The sequence below is a fragment of the Bemisia tabaci genome, chromosome 1 (assembly GCF_918797505.1).
Source record: "Bemisia tabaci chromosome 1, PGI_BMITA_v3".
NCBI classification, from domain to species: Eukaryota; Metazoa; Arthropoda; class Insecta; order Hemiptera; family Aleyrodidae; genus Bemisia; species Bemisia tabaci.
In genome coordinates, this window is record NC_092793.1 from 68,504,228 (window position 1) to 68,522,661 (window position 18,434).

An 18,434-nucleotide genomic window follows, 5' to 3' on the forward strand; every position below is an offset into this window, starting at 1 on the left:
TGCATGTAGCGCGCTTTATTGCGATCGCCGAGAGACCAGCTCTGCCGTGGTAGCGAAGGGAGCCGTGAATGCAAAAATGAAGTTTTGAGAAAATGGTCTCCGTATAGATTCGGAGCGGATGATTTTATTTTAAGAAGCCTTCGTTCTTTTTCAAATTGCCACCAATTATTTAAAGACTCTTTGAAATCGTTTAGATGATTATAAATCGACCTATTTTATTTCAATTATATAAAAAGAATAGTATTGATTTTCATCTCAGGCTAGCAAGAGAGCCGGTGCGTGCAGTCCTCTGCATGCATTCGTGGTTACGCTTTGGACACACGGCAAATTAACACATTTTCAGATTAGAAATTGGCAAGGAAGGGCGGCATTTCACTTAAAAGCTCTGTTTCCACTAGCTCTCTGAAGGAATAATGCTGGTTACGGCTATCCTGTCTGAAACTTAGCTTCTCGGATATTTTTTTGATTTTATCAAACTTCAAATAGCAAAAAAACCCAGTTTTGTAGACGCTAAAAATGGGACCAGTTTGAAACGATATTTTTGACGGGTTACAAGGACGTATTCAGGCGGGCGATGATGACGGCTTGCTGATTGACAAAGAACTCAGCTTCAGGTTTCGCTTTTCCACGTCACTCGACTGTCGGCTTTTGATTGATCGGATTTTGAATAGCTTTTTCTCCTCTTAGAAGTACTTTTTTTAACTTTTTAATGAACTTTTTCGTTTTCCCTCGAAATTTTTCATGAGTCAGCCGACACTGTAACTCTGTAAAAAATTGGTGTCGTGGCTCAATTATTGCAGTATTTATTTAGGGGGATGAGGGATATAGGAGGGTGGTGGGGAAGCGGGGTTCGTCTTGAAATTTGATCGGAACAGGAGTGCCCTAAAAGAAAGTCTGGGAGATGATTTTCCTTTAAACTTCTTCAGTTGGTTTGAAGTAGAACTTACAATGTTGTTTAAGGCTATCCTGATGAGGCGATAATAGACAGCGGGTCATTTATTTAATGAGACAACATTTCGATAAGAGCTTGTTATACAGCGACAGCAACATTAAACCAAGTCTGCTAGATAGCTCTTTGAGAATCGACATTTTAAAGATCAGTATAAGCAGTGATATAATCTAAATATGGAGGTCCCGTTCAAATCGAAGAAGCTCCGTGTTGTCCTTTTCGTAACTTTCCGGCCTCCGGCGAAGCGCGTTTGGAATATACCCTGATGTATATCCAGTTTAGAAGCGATAGCTGTATTCGAGTCGGAAAATTGAAAGCCCGTTGGTTCGCGAGAAAATAATCTGACGACTTTACCGTTTCCTCAAGCTTTAGGCGTGTGCTTGCTTTGTAAATAAAGAACTGAATGTACTCACCCTTAATTAAATTTAGATCAAATTATATTTACGATTGGACGATTTAGAAACGAGTGAAAATAGTTAAAACAATACCTCAGCAAAAGTGAACTTTAAAATGTACCTAATTTTGCATACTTTTTGATTCGTTCATCACGGAGGAAAATACGTCTAAACCAAATGTTGCCTCTTCGATCGGTCAATCTATTAACGCAGTTTTTGCTGGTGTTTGCAGCAGTTGCTCCCAATTTTCTTTTTGTTAGAGCAAATGAGGCAAATTCAAACGGAATCGATGGGTGCGTACACGTAGTTTTCTTAAGTTCTTTAAGGGGCGTTATATGAGTTAAATCATAGGTGGGGTGCAACTTAATTGAGTAGGATTTGTATAAATTTCGAAAATACCAGAGAGAGTGAGAGTTATAATTAAATACCACAATCGGCCCCACAGCCCCACGGACTGCTGTAACTCCAGCGTTTTTTGTCCGTAGGAAAGGGAGTCTTCCTCTAATGAGAGGTAATTGGCCTTAACCGGTCTTTGGATCCCCTCAGTGATACATATTCACGCAAACGTGGGTGGTTCTATAAGTTGAAAAGTTCCCTTTTCTCATAGTTTTATCATTTCTCGATTGGAGCGTAAAGGAATATTACGATAATTTTTGCTGTGAATACACTCTTATACCTATGTGGTATTAAAATAAAAAAACATCCAAATTTCAGCTTAATACTACCAAGCCCTCTGATCAGAAAACGATACTGACTTCGAAAAAAACAAAAAAGTGGCTATTTTTAACTTTCAAACCCACATGTGCGTAGTACTCGAGTATATTTTACGAAAAGGCTTTAAAGATCGTCTGAAACACTATTTTCATTAGATGTAAAGTCTCTTTCATACGGAAAAAATAGGCACCGAAATATCACTAATATCCAGCGTAGGGTCGATTTTGGACGTACACGAAACCTCATCTGCGACCAAATTTTTTGCCAAAAATGTTATCATTGGGAAACTCTCGGAAGAAAGGCAGAGGGGGAAGAGGGGTAATTATGCAGTAAACTTCAGGCAGAGTTGCATGATTTCAACTATTTCATCCTTGAACAAAAGAAATGTTCGATGGTGAACAAAATTATAAGAGCGTAATCATTTTGTAGATCTTTCATCCCATACAGTTGTGATATACCTAAACATGAAACAGTCTCTGTTTTTCCTGTTAAATCTACCACTTTGTTCATCATTTTCAGATTTACTGGCGGCGAGTCGACAAGTCCTACGAACAAAGTTACGAATAACTCAGATGTGGTAAGCAACTGTTCATTGTTATATTTCGAGATTTATAACAGGGAGTTTATAAATGAGCAGATCATACGATACAAAGAGTCGGTCTGATAATCAGAGAGAAGCAATTACGTTATTATAGTCCTTATTTCTTCGTCATAATTTCATGGGGGTAAGAGACAAACTTTCGGGAAGCTCAGGAAGGAAAAGGGTATTCAGGTTTCCATTATGCAAGTTGTAAAACACAATGAACGACAATGAAACTACAAAAAAAACGTACCTCGAATTAAATTAAACAAAGTAAGTTTACCACTAAATATACCTACCTAAGTCAAACTGCTGAAGAAATGACAACAGTTAACCAACACTACCGTGGTAAGGAAAAACGTCCTTAGTCGGATCTGTTGCTGAATTTCTCCAGATAAAATATTCGTCTACAGGGAAAATTATATATATTCGCGCGTCCGTCACGCCTAGCCAAGGGGCTGCGCTGCGCCCCCTTGACCCCCGATCACTCGCGTAGCGAGTGACATTCGGCTCGCTTCACGAGCCATTTTTCACTAGGATGTATACATTTTGGAGGCTCTCAAGACGAAAATGATTTTGTCACAGAACCTTGTTACCGGAGCGTGCCATTACTTGCACATTAATAAATATGTGGAGCATAAATATGTGAGGCAACGATGGGGATCGATCATTTCTTCAAAAACGCATTTGACTGGGACGTTAGTCCCATTGGGTGGAGGAAAGTGACGACTGTGGATGTCCCTCCACGATTTGACTTGCTGAAGTAACAAAAGTTTAACTTTCCCTCTAGGAAGATTATCGGTTTCTTCTGGTAGCATTGAAAGAAGTTATGCCAGTTTTGTTGTTTGGATCCGATCGATTTAATAAAAAATCCCCATGGTGACGTCACCACAAATATTAACTATATTCGAACCACGATTTTTTTTTCAACACTCATCCCTGATGGCGATTTTTCAGGATACCGCAAGGACCGAACCGACAGCGTGTCCCGCGGAAAGTTTGGCGTGCGTTAGGCCCAACCACACTAATGCAGAAATGATTGCAATGGCCATCGAGTCAGCACCTAGCAAGCAAATGAGGGTGACTGAAATCTACCAATATTTAATGGACAAATTCGAGTTTTTCCGAAACGGAGGGGACTGCTGGAAAAAAAGCGTTCGATATGTCTTGAGCAGAAGACACCGATTTGCAATGGTCCCGGGGAAAAAGAAAAAAGTCTACTGGACCCTCAGTGAATATATTGATACCATAACACCAGTGCCTACATTTGCCAAACCAACACGAAGATCCCGCCGGCAGGTTTGTACTATTTTAATTATTTCTGTAAAAATTATTTGTGGGAGGGGGGCTACACTCTTCAGCCGCTGAGCGATCCAACCGCAAGGATAAAAGGATTTTTTTTTTTTTTTTTTTTGTATCATATTACAAAGGTCAACTATTTCTAATCCATTTTACAATCCTTTAAATAGAAATGATCTACACAAACAAAGTGTCATTGATCATCGAAGTTAAGGTGTCATTTTTCTGACGATTCGTGAGAAGATAGATTTAGATGGCGATTAGAAGTCTCACAAGGGGAGTCTACGAAGTGACATCCTGGGATTGGGTTCATTTTGCTTGTACATGAAGAAGAGACAAATCTAAGGTTGACGTATTTTTTTTTAGCCGCCACCTCCCAACCGTTCTCGAGATATCGATTTTTAAAGTTACGATTTTTGCACGTTTCCGCGCGGAGTTCCGGCGAGTCAACTGAGCGCCGGCAAGCTGCACGAAGCACGTTTCCTATCAGCGCTGCAGACCGGTCAGCCTTATCAACAGTACCGTGGCCGAGTGGTAGAGTGTTCATCTACCGTTCCATCGATTGCGGGTTCGAATCCCGCTTCGTACCGTAGCCCGTATGGTACGCCGCAATGCGTGTTTACAAGTTTTCTTTATTTTTATCACACACCAAGGGGTCCGCCCCCTGGCCGCTACGCGGCCCAACCCCCGAGGCGAAAAGGCGCGCTTCGCGGCGAGCGAAATCATCGAAATCGACCGTTGACGGTTGCAAATTCAGAGTAAGGAAAAAGTCATTAAGAATATAGTGTGGTGGGAAATTTTTATTTGAAACATCATTTTATCATTCAATTAAAATTATTTACCCAGTAACCGTCAACGGTCGATTTCGATGATTTCGCTTGCCGCGAAGCGCGCCTTTTCGCCCCGGGGGTTGGGCCCCGCAGCGGCCAGGGGGCGGACCCCTTGGTGTGTGATAAAGATAAAGAAAACTTGTAAAAACGCACTGCAGCGTACCATAAGAGTTACGGCACGAAGCGGGATTCGAACCCACGATCGATGGAACGGTAGGCGAGCACTATACCACGCGGCCACGGGACTGTTGATAAGGTTGACCGGTCTGCAGCGCTGATAGGAAACGTGCTTCGTGCAGCTTGCCGGCGCTCAGTTGACTCGCCGGAACTCCGCGCGGAAACGTGCAAAAATCGTAACTTTAAAAATCGATATCTCGAGAACGGTTGGGAGGTGGCGGCTAAAAAAAAATACGTCAACCTTAGATTTGTCTCTTCTTCATGTACAAGCAAAATGAACCCAATCCCAGGATGTCACTTCGTAGACTCCCCTTGTCAGAGTGCTCTAGTGCGCTGATTTAGCGGCATAATATTAATACTTTGGTAGTCGTGCCATCCGCCACATCAAAAAATCCAAAATTAATATATTTCAAAAAAGTCTACGAGCCATAACTTTCCAATCATGACTTCGAATATCAATGTCTAATAATCGATGGAAAGGTCTTCTTATATTCTTTTATTCAGAGAAAGTTCAACTGGATATCTGCAACTGTTCAAAAGTTATGCTAAAAAGTTGTATTTTTTTAAACCCTCATCCTGTTCACGAGGGCTGGATCAAAATTGCCGCCATTTTTTAACTTCTCCAACCTTTTACTCAGAATATGCCAAGATTCCGATATTTGCTCAGCCTTGGGAGCTGTATGTACCTCTTTGCGTTAGATCTACTTTGGAAATAGGAAGGTATAATGAAATAATCAAAAAATTATATTTTTCAGTTTTTACTCGAACGTTCCCTCCTATCTGATGGGATTCATCGACAAAGTTGTTCAAAAATGAGTTATTGCTGACCAGTGCGATAACGATTTTATTCAAGGCGTTACTATTACATATTTCGATCAAATGAAGATCTACTGACCAATCGATTATAGGTTTTTCATGTCATCGCTGTACGGTTAACTCACAACATGCCCTGCTGGTTTTTTACAGTTTTCTGAAATGGATTCGACTGCTTGTCCTCCCGAAAATTCTGTTTGCACAAAACCAAACTACTATATGTGGGAATTAATCACCATGGCCATCAACTCCACTCCGAGCAAGCGAATGAAGCTGGCTGAAATATACAATTACATTAGTGATAACTTTGAGTATTACCGAAACCAAGGGAATTGCTGGCGGAAAACTGTTCGATGGACCCTGACTGTTAACAAACGTTTCAACAAAACTCCCGGCGATGAGAAGTCTTACGGTTCCTTCTGGATTCTGAGCAACCAAACAGATAACGTAACTTATAAAAGTGCTAAACCCACTATCTCTACTACGCCAACAATGACAACTCAAGCCTCTAGTCACCAAGAGCAGGCAAGTATTTCGTAAGTTAGACTCAGGAAAGATTTGAATTTTCCTCAGTCGGGAGAAACTTGGTCGCCCTTTTTATTTTCTTTAATATGTCCTCTAATAGAAATCAAAGTCGACAAAATAGACTGAATATTTTGAACCTGGACTTAGAGTTGGACCCCTCCTCCCCCGTCGTAGTGCAATTAAGCCCCCCAGGCACTCCCCTCTTCAATTCTGCTTTAATTTTTTCACCCAGTAGTCGAAGCTGGCACGTAAAAGTAATCAACCGAATGGCCAATGATATGAATTTGAGTTGTGGAGAAAGGAACCACTTAGGTACATTAAGTTTAAACATTAGAGAAGTACTTAAAACTTTCTGCCTTTCTAAATCTCGAAGTTAATACGAACTTCAAGTCCGTATTCAAAATTCTAAGAAAAGAGCCTTGCACAAAAAGGGCTAAAATTCGCCCGTTTTCGGGCCCTCGAAATTGGGGTCGGTGTGAGGTATTTTTTCATCTATAGGGTGACCCTTTACACATAATAAAATTTCAGATTGAGTATACGCACCGTTTTTGAAATATGGGGGGGGGCAAAGTCCCCGATTTTTACTCATATTTGCAGGTATTTTATAGTCGAACTTCGGCTGCTACAAGGTACCGGATGTAGATATTGAAGCGCGGTTTGCGGTGATTTGTCAAGCTATTTCTGGATTATTTTTTCACATCTTTTACAAACCCGCAAATGGTTTTTCGGGGGGGGGGGGGGGGGGGAGCTTTATTCATACTATCATGACCGTTCGTATACGTCTTACTGGCATTAATTGCTTCGTTCTCGACTCCTCTCCACGCCGTAATCATGATGGTATTTTCTGTTAGGAATCTTTCTTCTTCTTTATATTTGACCAATTCTAATGTTGTCTCCCCCTTTTTCCCTTTTTAAACCCCCCCCCCCCCCAATTCTAAACACTCCCTCTCAAGTGTATATTCCTGTGCGGCAGATATGAAGGTGTTATTTGTGGGGAATTATTTTCTGTCTTTATGGTTGATAAACTTTGACCCCACCTATTTCCTCCTTCCCCCCTTTACCCCTGTTTCACCCCCCCCCCCATTTCCACCGTACCTTACTCGAAGTTGTCTGCTCCCTCTGCAGCAGAAATGAGGATGTTTCCGGTAACTATTACACTATCCGATAACTATTATACTCTCACAAAAAAAAGTATTCAAGCATGTAAAAAAGAGAAAAGAGGGGGGGGGGGCAGTGGAAAGAGGGAATAAGGTAGGAAATATGAACTAGTGAGGGGGGATGGGAAAGAGAAAAAAGGGTGGGGGGTGTCTCCCTTGTATTGAGTTTAAAAAAGTAAAAAATTCTTCGCTGGAAACATCCTCATTTCTGCTGCGGAGGGAGCAGACAACTTCGAGTAAGGTACGGTGGAAATTGGGGGGGGGATGAAACAGGGGTAAAGGGGGGAAGGAGGAAATAGGTGGGGTCAAAGTTTATCAACCATAAAGACAGAAAAATAATTCCCCACAAATAACACCTTCATATCTGCCGCACAGGAATATACACTTTTGAGGGAGTGTTTAGAATTGGGGGGGGGGGGGGAGGTTAAAAAGGGAGAAAGGGGGAGACAACATTAGAATTGGTCAAATATAAAGAAGAAGAAAGATTCCTAACAGAAAATACCATCATGATTACGGCGTGGAGAGGAGTCGAGAACGAAGCAATTAATGACAGTAAGACGTATACGAACGGTCATGATAATATGCATAAAGCTCCCCCCCCCCCCCCCGAAAAACCATTTGCGGGTTTGTAAAAGATGTGAAAAAATAATCCAGAAATAGCTTGACAAATCACCGCAAACCGCGCTTCAATATCTACATCCGGTACCTTGTAGCAGCCGAAGTTCGACTATAAAATACCTGCAAATATGAGTAAAAATCGGGGACTTTGCCCCCCCATATCTCAAAAACGGTGCGTATACTCAATCTGAAATTTTATTATGTGTAAAGGGTCACCCTATGGATGAAAAAAAACCTCACACCGACCCCAATTTCGAGGGCCCAAAAACGGGCGAATTTGTGCATGGCTCTTTCATGGGACTTTATGTTTTGTTGAGAGAAGTGCTGACATTAGTCGTTCCCAAAATCAAATCCCTAAAATTTGCTGTGAATTTTCTCGGTAAGCTGACAAAAATTTCTCCTCAAATTGGAAATATTTCAACATCGTAATGTAACTGTACTTGTGGCATATCTGCTGCATCACGTGTGTATATGAAGCTTAAATTTTGATTTGAGGTACGATTACAGGGGGTTAAAAAACTCTTTGTGTCGTTATTATGTAAATATGTGAGATAAACTGGTTTTTGGAAATAAATAGTTATTCTTAGTTCGTTCATATCCTTTTCCAATGAAATCCTTCAATGTTAGCACAAAGCTCTCTATTTTCACAATCGAAATTTTGCTCTCACCACAGGAATACTCTGTTAGTGTATCTTCAGTCGTTAGAAACCACCGAAAATAGCGTGATGTGTTTAAATTATTACACCGTCTCCTTTTTTATGTAAATTTATTCTTCTGCTGAGAATTGATCACTGACTGTACAAGATACAAATTAGAGTATCACAGAAAATAAACACTGAACATGTGGCTCGAATACTGTTATACTCCGTTACCAAAATGGTATCGGATCATGTTGGACATTCAGAAAAATAAGTGTTGAAAACATAAACAATTGGCCGGAGTTTTTTATGTTGATTGAATGTTGAATGGGAAATCTGTTCCCACGCTATTATACCTTTCCTAGGATTCTATTTTTCTTATATTTTATTACGATTATACTTCGAATACCTTTTAAATATTTTCATCCCAAGGTGCCAAGAAGGCAACAAAACCTCGGGCTCGCCGTAAATTCCGGCTTTATTTCTCTCCTCGGTAACACGGCTATGGAATGCATACGGCTGGATGATGCAACTATACGTGCTCTGTAGATATGCGTGATGCATATACGATGAATTGAAGGCGCTTCGATTTTATTAGCCCTAGAAGTGATTAGCAGGTCGTGTCACGCTAAGTCGAACCCCTGACGAGATATATCTCTCCAAGTTGCATCATTCGTAAGAGTTATAGTTGAAAAATTATAAGAATAACGAGAAATTATTTTACTTGCGCACATATTTTATTAAAATAGAAAAGATTCACCGGAAGTTTATTTTTTATACCTTATTATGAAGTGAACTATAAAGCTAAATTTTATACCAAAAGCTTATGCATTGCAGCCACTACGGCTGTAATAAAATATGACGTGGTGATACTGACGTTAATTAGATTCCTAGTTTCCTGCATGAAATGCAAAATATTTTAGGAGACGCTTCGCCGCGTCGGTGGACACTTTGATCTTAGTCCCCTGCGTTCAGGTTTCCGTAGAATATATGGACGTATTTATGCTAAAAGGAACTATGTCACACACAATCTCTATGCACATAGTTACTTTTAGCAGAAATACGTCCATATAAGAGAACCTAACCTAGGAAATCAAAGAATCTCGCAATCTGTCATCAGTTTTCCTCATGCACGATTTCAATCGTTTCCAAGCTGGACCGCAGCTTGGAAACGAAGCAGAAGAGAGTTCAGCATAAAGGAACCAAGCCACATCAGCTATTCCTAAATTAAATGGGGTAATTAAATTTTGTACATAAAAATGGTTGTGCAAACTTTTGTGCAAATTTTAGTGAATATTCTGCATAGTGAGAAACAAATTCCGAAAAATTTTGCAAAGGAATCTAGTCAAACTTCCCCTTGTAAAAAATTAAATTTCCCAGTTAAATTTGGCGATAGCTGATGTGGCTTGGTTCCTTTCTGCTAAACGCGGTCCATCTATTGCTGATGGGGATGAAAAAAGGTCGGTCATTTCGATATGTAAATTTCTCAATGTTTGCATTCACAGGCTCAAAACGCATCGTTAGGAAGCTCTGACTTTCTGGTGATTAGACCGAGCTCCACTTTTATTGATAAAACTCTGTGGGTCAAAACATTTTGGGGCACTGGCGCTCAGAAATTTTGGTACGTAACGGCGCCCCCACGATAAGGAAAATCTACGCTTACCAGCATGATGAGATACTTCTTCAGCGTCAAAAAGCTTGAGAACTCCGACTCCTCCCGGAAAGAGAACCTAGAAACGGTAAGGCAGAACTTCAAAGCGACAAACCTTTACCTTCGGGAAAGATCCTTTTTCGACGAACATTTCCAACGGTATCCGGTGATGTTCTTCGATTTCAAACCCCTAGCCGACGTCACCGACGAAGCCACATTTGAGGCAAAATTCTGCGATATTTTGTGCGAGATGTACGTGCGAGCCATGGTGGCCTCGGAGAAAGAGAGAGATGGACCGAGTGTAGAGAAGATTGCAATTTAGAATTTGATCGGAAAGCAAACGCTTTAGGGAAACGATTGTCTCAAGAATTATTCTACTACTACAACCGAACAAAAGTTATCGTTCTGATCGATCATTACGACGCTATCATGCATTCACTTTTGCAAGGAGGTATATTGCATTTTGACGTTGTGAATAAAAAAATGACGGACTATCTCACGCCTCTGCTACGTAAGAACGAATGCATCCAGAGCTCTTGGATGACTGGCTCTTTCTACCTTGGCGGCGTCATGAGGCCCATGGCAAGAATAGTCCAGCATATACCATTCGACTCCAGAAAAAAACTGGGGGCGGTATTTTGGGGTCACTCAGGATGAGGCCAGGTCAAAACTCAGGAAATTCCATTTAACACAGAAAGAAAAAAGTATCGAGGAAAGGTACTTGGGCTACAGGATTGAAAACTCGAACTCACGCGTTTACGATATGGTTTCAATCACGAGATTTTTAGTGAGCCGAGAGCCAGATTTCTATTGGAACGACGTTGTTAACCCGTTTTTGAAATCATTCGCGGACTTTTTCTCGGAGCAACGAATCGGCACGCAGATCAAGAAAATCATAACCGGGGACTCGATCAATACTCTCGACTGTAAATGTTACTCAAACTTCAGCTACACTGCAGACGAACTGCAAATTTTGAAAAAGAAGGTGGCATACAATGCTGTAAAAGACTTGGATGTGACTGCGTTCATCGTGTTTCTGCGGGAGGCCGGCTACCTATCAACGTCTGGAACGAAAAATGCATTGGTAGCTGTCAGTGAGCAGACAAAATACGCTCTTCGGAAAATGCTGGCTTATAATTCTGAGTAGGTATCATGTGAAAAACCGCAGAGTAACTATAGAGAGCCGAGAAAATTTCCGGTCAATCGCATTAAACCTACTCAGGGCCGGATTTACCTACTTGCCGCCCATAAGCCGCCTGAATTTTGCCGCCCCCTTCTCATTCGTTTTGAAACATCAATAAAAACCATCAAGTGAACATGCTGGAGAGGGAGGGGTGCTTAAGACGCGTTCACTCGTATTGGACACGTTTTTTTTGCGAAGGCCCTGTCAACACTACTAGCAAAAGTTCACGGAACTTTGCGCGAAAGTTAAGTTTGGTGAACTTATCTCTGTGTGGACAAGGCCTTCCATTTATAAGAAATGAACGAAAAAATTATGAAACAACAAACATTAAATGCGGTTTAATAATTTTAACCCTCTATGGCGTGAAATAATAGAATGAATTAATTTTGGATCTCAGATTCTAGGGGACACTAATCTATGTTGTAGCTTGCATAAAACAAATAGAGTACCGAATTTTTTTTCAACATATTAAAGTCAAGGGAGTCAATTTTTCAACAAAAAAAAAAAAAGAAAAAACTAGTACAATTTTGCAAAATCATGACTCAGGGGAAAGATTCAGTTTTTAAAAACCCCGAAAATCGTTGTTACGGATTCGTAACGCTATGCCATTGATGGTTAACTGCCGCCGCTGCGCTGTGCCGCGCTGACCGCGCGAAGTATTCCTTCAGTCTTGTAGGCGCTATGCGTTTCACGGCGATCGCTGCTGAACGCACTGTGTTCGACGCAATGCGTGAAGTATTCATGCAGTCTTGTAGGCGCAATGCGTTTCACTCTGACCGCACTGTGTTTGACGCAATGGGTGAAGTACAAGTATTCATGCAGTCTTGTAGACGCAATGCGTTTCACGCTGACCACACTTTGTTTGACGCAATGCGTGAAGTATTCATGCAGTCTTGTAGGCGCTAATATGTGTTACATGCCGATCGCCGCGCCGAGAGCTTCTCCTTTTCATCTCAAGTACTTGTCATCATTGCTCTCTGCGCCGCGTCGCTCTAGGCGTAATTGCGTGTTTGGTTTCTCTCTTAACTCGACTAATTAAAGGTGCTGTATTTTGTATCACCGAAAGACGAAAACATTAGAAATTACTATACACTCAGGAAATGAGAGATTTTGTCGCCTTTTCTCGTTTGTAATTTTTTTCTGAATCCGATTTTTTTATACCTACATTTTAAAAAATTGCAAGATTGCCGCCCCCTAAATTTGCCGCCAAGGGCCGCGGCCCATGTGGCCACCTCCTAAATCCGGCCCTGAACCTACTCAGAAATCTGTACAGAAATTGGCGAAGGACACTTCCGCAATCTTCGATTCTGATGACTGTGAATAGGTATACACTATACATAAATACTGGACTAGGTAAAACCGTAATGTATCCACTGCGGTGAAAGAATAGAGCATGTTCTAGAGATCAGGTACGTCTATTCGAAGTACCTACGTGGTTTTATAAGACGCAAGTGGGAAAAAATTTGCGGGTACTCACGGGAAAGCTTTGAGGCTGGCATACGTGCAAATAATAAGGTTGAATCATTTTATGGTTCATTATGAATCATTTATGACGCTCGGATGCGTTCAATTATGTAAGAAGACAGTCCAAATTGAAAAAGACATGTTCAAAATTAAAGCGCTTGTTAACCATAGAGTGAAAAAATTTGGTAACAAGAATTCAAGCAAGCGATGATCTTAATCAAAATCTGGCAGAAGAGTAAACATCACACATGCTCAGCTATAACGGGGGAGGTCTGGTGAGGGGCCACAAGGGGCCCCCTAATTCTATTCATAATTCATAATTTCTAGGGTGCCTCAAGCAGATTCTTTGCTAAGTTTTGCAGAATATTCTGCGGACAAACAGAAAAATCCTAAGGGAATTTTCAAGAGATTACGTTGACTAGTTTCGCAAAGAAATAGCTAAGAATGTCAGGAAGTCTGCAACGTCACAAACGGAGATACGTGGTTTCTCACTTCTATCATCAAGAGGTATCAGACTTTCATCATTTCGAGTATGTCTATCTCTTTTCCGCCGGAGGCATATGAACATCGATGAAAATACTTTAAAAATACGTACGTCTTCGTACCATCGCCAGATTCTAGTAATATTTACTTTCCGAGGACGAGAGAGCTTTAAAAACATTTTCTTTTTTATCATTTCCCTTCGACTTATACTGACATGAGTAAGTTCTGTAAAAAAAATCGATGTGATTCTGATAAGAAATTCAGGATTTTTTTTTTTTTTTTTTTTTTTTTTTTTGAGATACAGAAATTTTAGCAAAAATTAAACACTGGCGGATATTGTTAGATATAAGAATCAGGATAAACGTATTTTTGTTAATTTCATGTTTCTTGCCATACATTCCATTATTAATATAAAATCCTTTTTAAAATCTCAATTTTTACCCCCCCGAAAAAGCAGAATAAATACAGTAACTCTTTCGACACGGTTTCAAGCGAGTTTTATTCTTGTACCTACCTATCCCATCTAATCATTAACTGTCATGAAAAGTGAGTCAACTATGTTTTACGCCCACTAATTTTTAAAACACGAAACAAAGGAGCAACAATCACTCCATTAAAAAATATAATTTGACAATTTACGCAAACAAAATTCGCATTCGTAAAAATTTAGACTAATTTTTTCTAGGAAGATGAGATTCTTTTTCACTGATCCGATCACATATTTTGAATATCGATGGTGAAAATATAGTCCAGTAAACGAAGGTGTACAGGGGCCGTTTCCGGCCAAAAATTAAAATACGGCTGGACTTAGGCCCAATCGATTCGTCATATGAAAAGGTGTTTTTAGCCAAAAGTCCCCATAAATCCCCGTGGGGGATTCCGCACAGTAGTCCGATGAAGTTGAAAATTGGACATATTTTCAAAAATTCACTGCGGAGCGAGAAATAAACTTGGAGAGCTCAATTTTTTTGAAACTGTAGGTAATTGAGTCTACTTTTCGAATAAACTACAGTTTTAAATGTCAAAGTAATTTGAAGGTGATTAAAATTGAAAGAAATTGAAAATTGAGAATTATTGACCGGCATTTTCCTTATTTACATCCTTACGAAGACCCGAATCGAAAAATATCTTTCAGTAAAAGTTGTAGATCGTTCTTTTAGCGTTGATTTGGTATATTACAACATAGGTTTATCTTTAAAATTGAGGGAGCAAAAGCGCAAAAACGGAGCGGGTCGACGCGCGGCCGCCTATGTTTTGAATCGTAAACTGGCGATTTTAAGTGGCACATGATGGCAGTGATGGTTAATTCACCTCTGTTCGTCTACTTACGACCAAAATCAATCATTTCCATTATAAAGGCTCTATTCTAAAGCGCCAGGGTTGCCAGTTTTCGCTTTATTATTTAACTGTTCACGAATTCGCTCTGGTAGCGATTCAAGTAATATTTACGGCTTTTTGGACGACTTTTTAAACCTCCACCCCTTGTGAAGCAACAGTGCAACTACATTTCAATACCCTTTGGAATCAAGTAACTGCCCTGATCCCCCCCCCCAATTTTCCAGAAAGTGACAGAGAAAGTGTGAAAACTGGCGACTTTTTGTTTTTATTCAAAATTATTAAATTTTTATTTAAAGTGGGAGGCTCACTAAGACTTGACTTGACTCCCCTCCCCCTTCGTAAGACCCCGTGAGCCAAACTTAGACCTTACCCCCCCCCTTTTTGAGTAGCTTACGCAAGGTTTTTATTATAGTGTAATGTTTCAGGCTTGCGCTCTTCAGCGTGTGTCAATTAACTTTTTTTTCTTCTTCTTTTTTTTTTTAAATTCATGCGTTTTCTGTAAAGAGTTACGTAACTCACCTAGCGTGGGCCGGCTCGATGAGGGGATTCCATTTCAAAATTTCAGGAGGTGACTGGACCCCTTATAGCCGTGTGCTCGCCCTCAGTGCGGCCCTTCATTTACGCCATTGCTGTTTAATCATTCAAACTTTGTAAACATAATAAAAATCGGAAAAATTTTAGTCCTCATTTCTTGAGTTGATACTTGCATCTGGTTGTTCATTGAAGCGTGCTAATTAAATGTTGGATAAAAATAATCTGTTGTCCTCCATATGCCGCAGAAGAGCTGGATACACATTTGCGACCGCCATTTCCACAATTTTACAGATTTTTTCAAGTGACTTTGCAATCATGCAGAAAATCTGCTTCCGGTTTTTGAGAAAACATTTTCATGAAAAATCAAGAGCAATTATTGGTTTCCTGGATGTCCGGTTTCTTGTTCCATGTGTACGCATATACGAGTAATTCAGCTGAATCGTTCGATATGGCTTAAGACTCTTCATTTTTACTTTCCACTAATTTTCCACCAGGCTTGGTAAGCATGAAAAAATGAGAGTTTTGTTATTTATAAGACATTAAGAAACTGTAGTAAATATGTTGCTGGGCAAGTTGGTACTAAAATCAAGGTCGCAAACACGATTCAATCGGCTTTGCAGTGATTTTCGTCAAATATTTTTAATAATTTGGTAACTAGGCAAAAATTGGCCTTCGATTTTAAAAGAATTTTCAAAGTTGAAAAAGTAGCTTTTAAAATTATCTGGTAATGGTCGCGTTTGGTACCATCTAAGAGGCAATATACAGGTTAATAAACACATTATTATATCATTCGAATTTTCAGCGATTTTCACTTGCCTCTTGCTATTGCCTCTGAAGTGGTACAAAAGGATTATCATCATTTTAATCTACTAAAATATGGTCTCTATAAATTGGAGGCCCAATTTTTCAGTCTTCCCTCTTCCAAAAAAAGAAGAAAAAAAAGGACGCGAAATTCGCTTTAAAAAAATCGATAAGAACTATATCCTTTTACCGTGCTAGGCTCTCCTCGGAGCTACGAAAATATCCCTTGATGAAATAATTCTTGCACGGGTTCTTATCTACCATGGAAAGAGTCTAAAACTTGAAGTTCCAATTCTCATGTGCTTGCCAATTCACTACGAAAAATTGGTAAAAAATGGAAACTAGTGTTATTGCCTGTGCTACTTGTCCGTCGGATGGACAAAAACACTAGGTCTTATTTTTTATGGACCGTTCTGTCGCACACTTTTTTTGAGGCAGATTCTAAGCATCGATAACGCAAGAAAAATGCATTATCGCCTTTATATCGTGTCCATTTCATTCGTGTAATCAACCGGATAGCGATACGACGAACATAAAAAAGCTCCTCGTCACCATTAGTTTCTCATTTTTCCAAAATAAACCTATCCTACGAACAATAAATAAACAAAGTAGGTTTACAATACACTGAACCAACACTACAAAAACGAACTATTAAAACTTTTGGTAAATTGTATTTTTCATGGAAGGTACTTACTATGCTTCTTGGGCCAAACTAGGAAACCGTTCGAGTATCACGTAAGTTTCTCAAGAGGGGAGGGGTAAGGCCTAAACTTGGCTCACAGGGTCATACCGAAATTTTGAAATGGAATCCCCTCATTGAGCCTTGCAGGGTATTGAGGTGGGCCTAGAGATAAAGTCTGCAAACGGGCCCGCGCTTGGTGAGTTACGTAACTCTTTACAGAAAACGCATGAATTTAAAAAAAAAAAAGAAGAAGAAAAAAAAGTTAATTGACACACGCTGAAGAGCGCAAGCCTGAAACATTACACTATAATAAAAACCTTGCGTAAGCTACTCAAAAAGGGGGGGGGGGGTAAGGTCTAAGTTTGGCTCACGGGGTCTTACGAAGGGGGAGGGGAGTCAAGTCAAGTCTTAGTGAGCCTCCCACTTTAAATAAAAATTTAATAATTTTGAATAAAAACAAAAAGTCGCCAGTTTTCACACTTTCTCTGTCACTTTCTGGAAAATTGGGGGGGGGGATCAGGGCAGTTACTTGATTCCAAAGGGTATTGAAATGTAGTTGCACTGTTGCTTCACAAGGGGTGGAGGTTTAAAAAGTCGTCCAAAAAGCCGTAAATATTACTTGAATCGCTACCAGAGCGAATTCGTGAACAGTTAAATAATAAAGCGAAAACTGGCAACCCTGGCGCTTTAGAATAGAGCCTTTATAATGGAAATGATTGATTTTGGTCGTAAGTAGACGAACAGAGGTGAATTAACCATCACTGCCATCATGTGCCACTTAAAATCGCCAGTTTACGATTCAAAACATAGGCGGCCGCGCGTCGACCCGCTCCGTTTTTGCGCTTTTGCTCCCTCAATTTTAAAGATAAACCTATGTTGTAATATACCAAATCAACGCTAAAAGAACGATCTACAACTTTTACAGAAAGATATTTTTCGATTCGGGTCTTCGTAAGGACGTAAATAAGGAAAATGCCGGTCAATAATTCTCAATTTTCAATTTCTTTCAATTTTAATCACCTTCAAATTACTTTGACATTTAAAACTGTAGGTTATTCGAAAAGTAGACTCAATTACCTACAGTTTCAAAAAAATTGAGCTCTCCAAGTTTATTTCTCGCTCCGCAGTGAATTTTTGAAAATATGTCCAATTTTCAACTTCATCGGACTACTGTGCGGAATCCCCCACGGGGATTTATGGGGACTTTTGGCTAAAAACACCTTTTCATATGAAGAATCGATTGGGCCTAAGTCCAGCCGTATTTTAATTTTTGGCCATCAAAATGCTTCGTTTACTGGGCTACTACCATACCAGCCCCAACGAACTACACCTCTAGAATGGCCGCGAGATAGCAAACCTGCGGAACGCGCAAGGGCCGGTTTTTGAAGGCAGGAGGGGGGTGGGAGCCCAAGTATAGCTAACCTCAATCTCCATTTCTGCTGCGTCTTGCCCAGAGACAAGTCTTGCCCAGAGACAAGTCTTGCCCATAAGGATTACATGTGAAAATTTCAACCTATGTAAACTTTCATTTTTTTTGAGGTTTGCTTTCAAAGTTCCTATTTTTTGAGTTAAGAAAACCTTTGGAGGTGCGATTATTATGCAA

General features: G+C 40.1%; 1 protein-coding gene across 1 annotated transcript; it reads left to right on the forward strand.

The window, feature by feature from the left end:
• Positions 1-1,061: 1,061 nt before the first annotated feature.
• Positions 1,062-13,956, forward strand: LOC140225992 (uncharacterized). Its single transcript, XM_072306065.1, has 5 exons — positions 1,062-1,637; positions 2,578-2,635; positions 3,596-3,937; positions 5,911-6,282; positions 10,201-13,956. Exons 1-5 carry the CDS (start codon positions 1,522-1,524, stop codon positions 10,339-10,341), a joined length of 1,029 nt encoding a protein of 342 aa, XP_072162166.1. The 5' UTR covers positions 1,062-1,521; the 3' UTR covers positions 10,342-13,956.
• The last annotated feature ends 4,478 nt before the right edge of the window (positions 13,957-18,434 follow it).

Bases quoted from the DNA above. Each gene is read 5' to 3' on its own strand.
- LOC140225992 (XM_072306065.1), top strand. From the start codon at position 1,522: ATGTTGCCTCTTCGATCGGTCAATCTATTAACGCAGTTTTTGCTGGTG. The intron at 1,638-2,577 runs GTGCGTACACGT...CATCATTTTCAG, and splicing joins AATTCAAACGGAATCGATGG to ATTTACTGGCGGCGAGTCGA. The intron at 3,938-5,910 runs GTTTGTACTATT...GGTTTTTTACAG, and splicing joins CACGAAGATCCCGCCGGCAG to TTTTCTGAAATGGATTCGAC.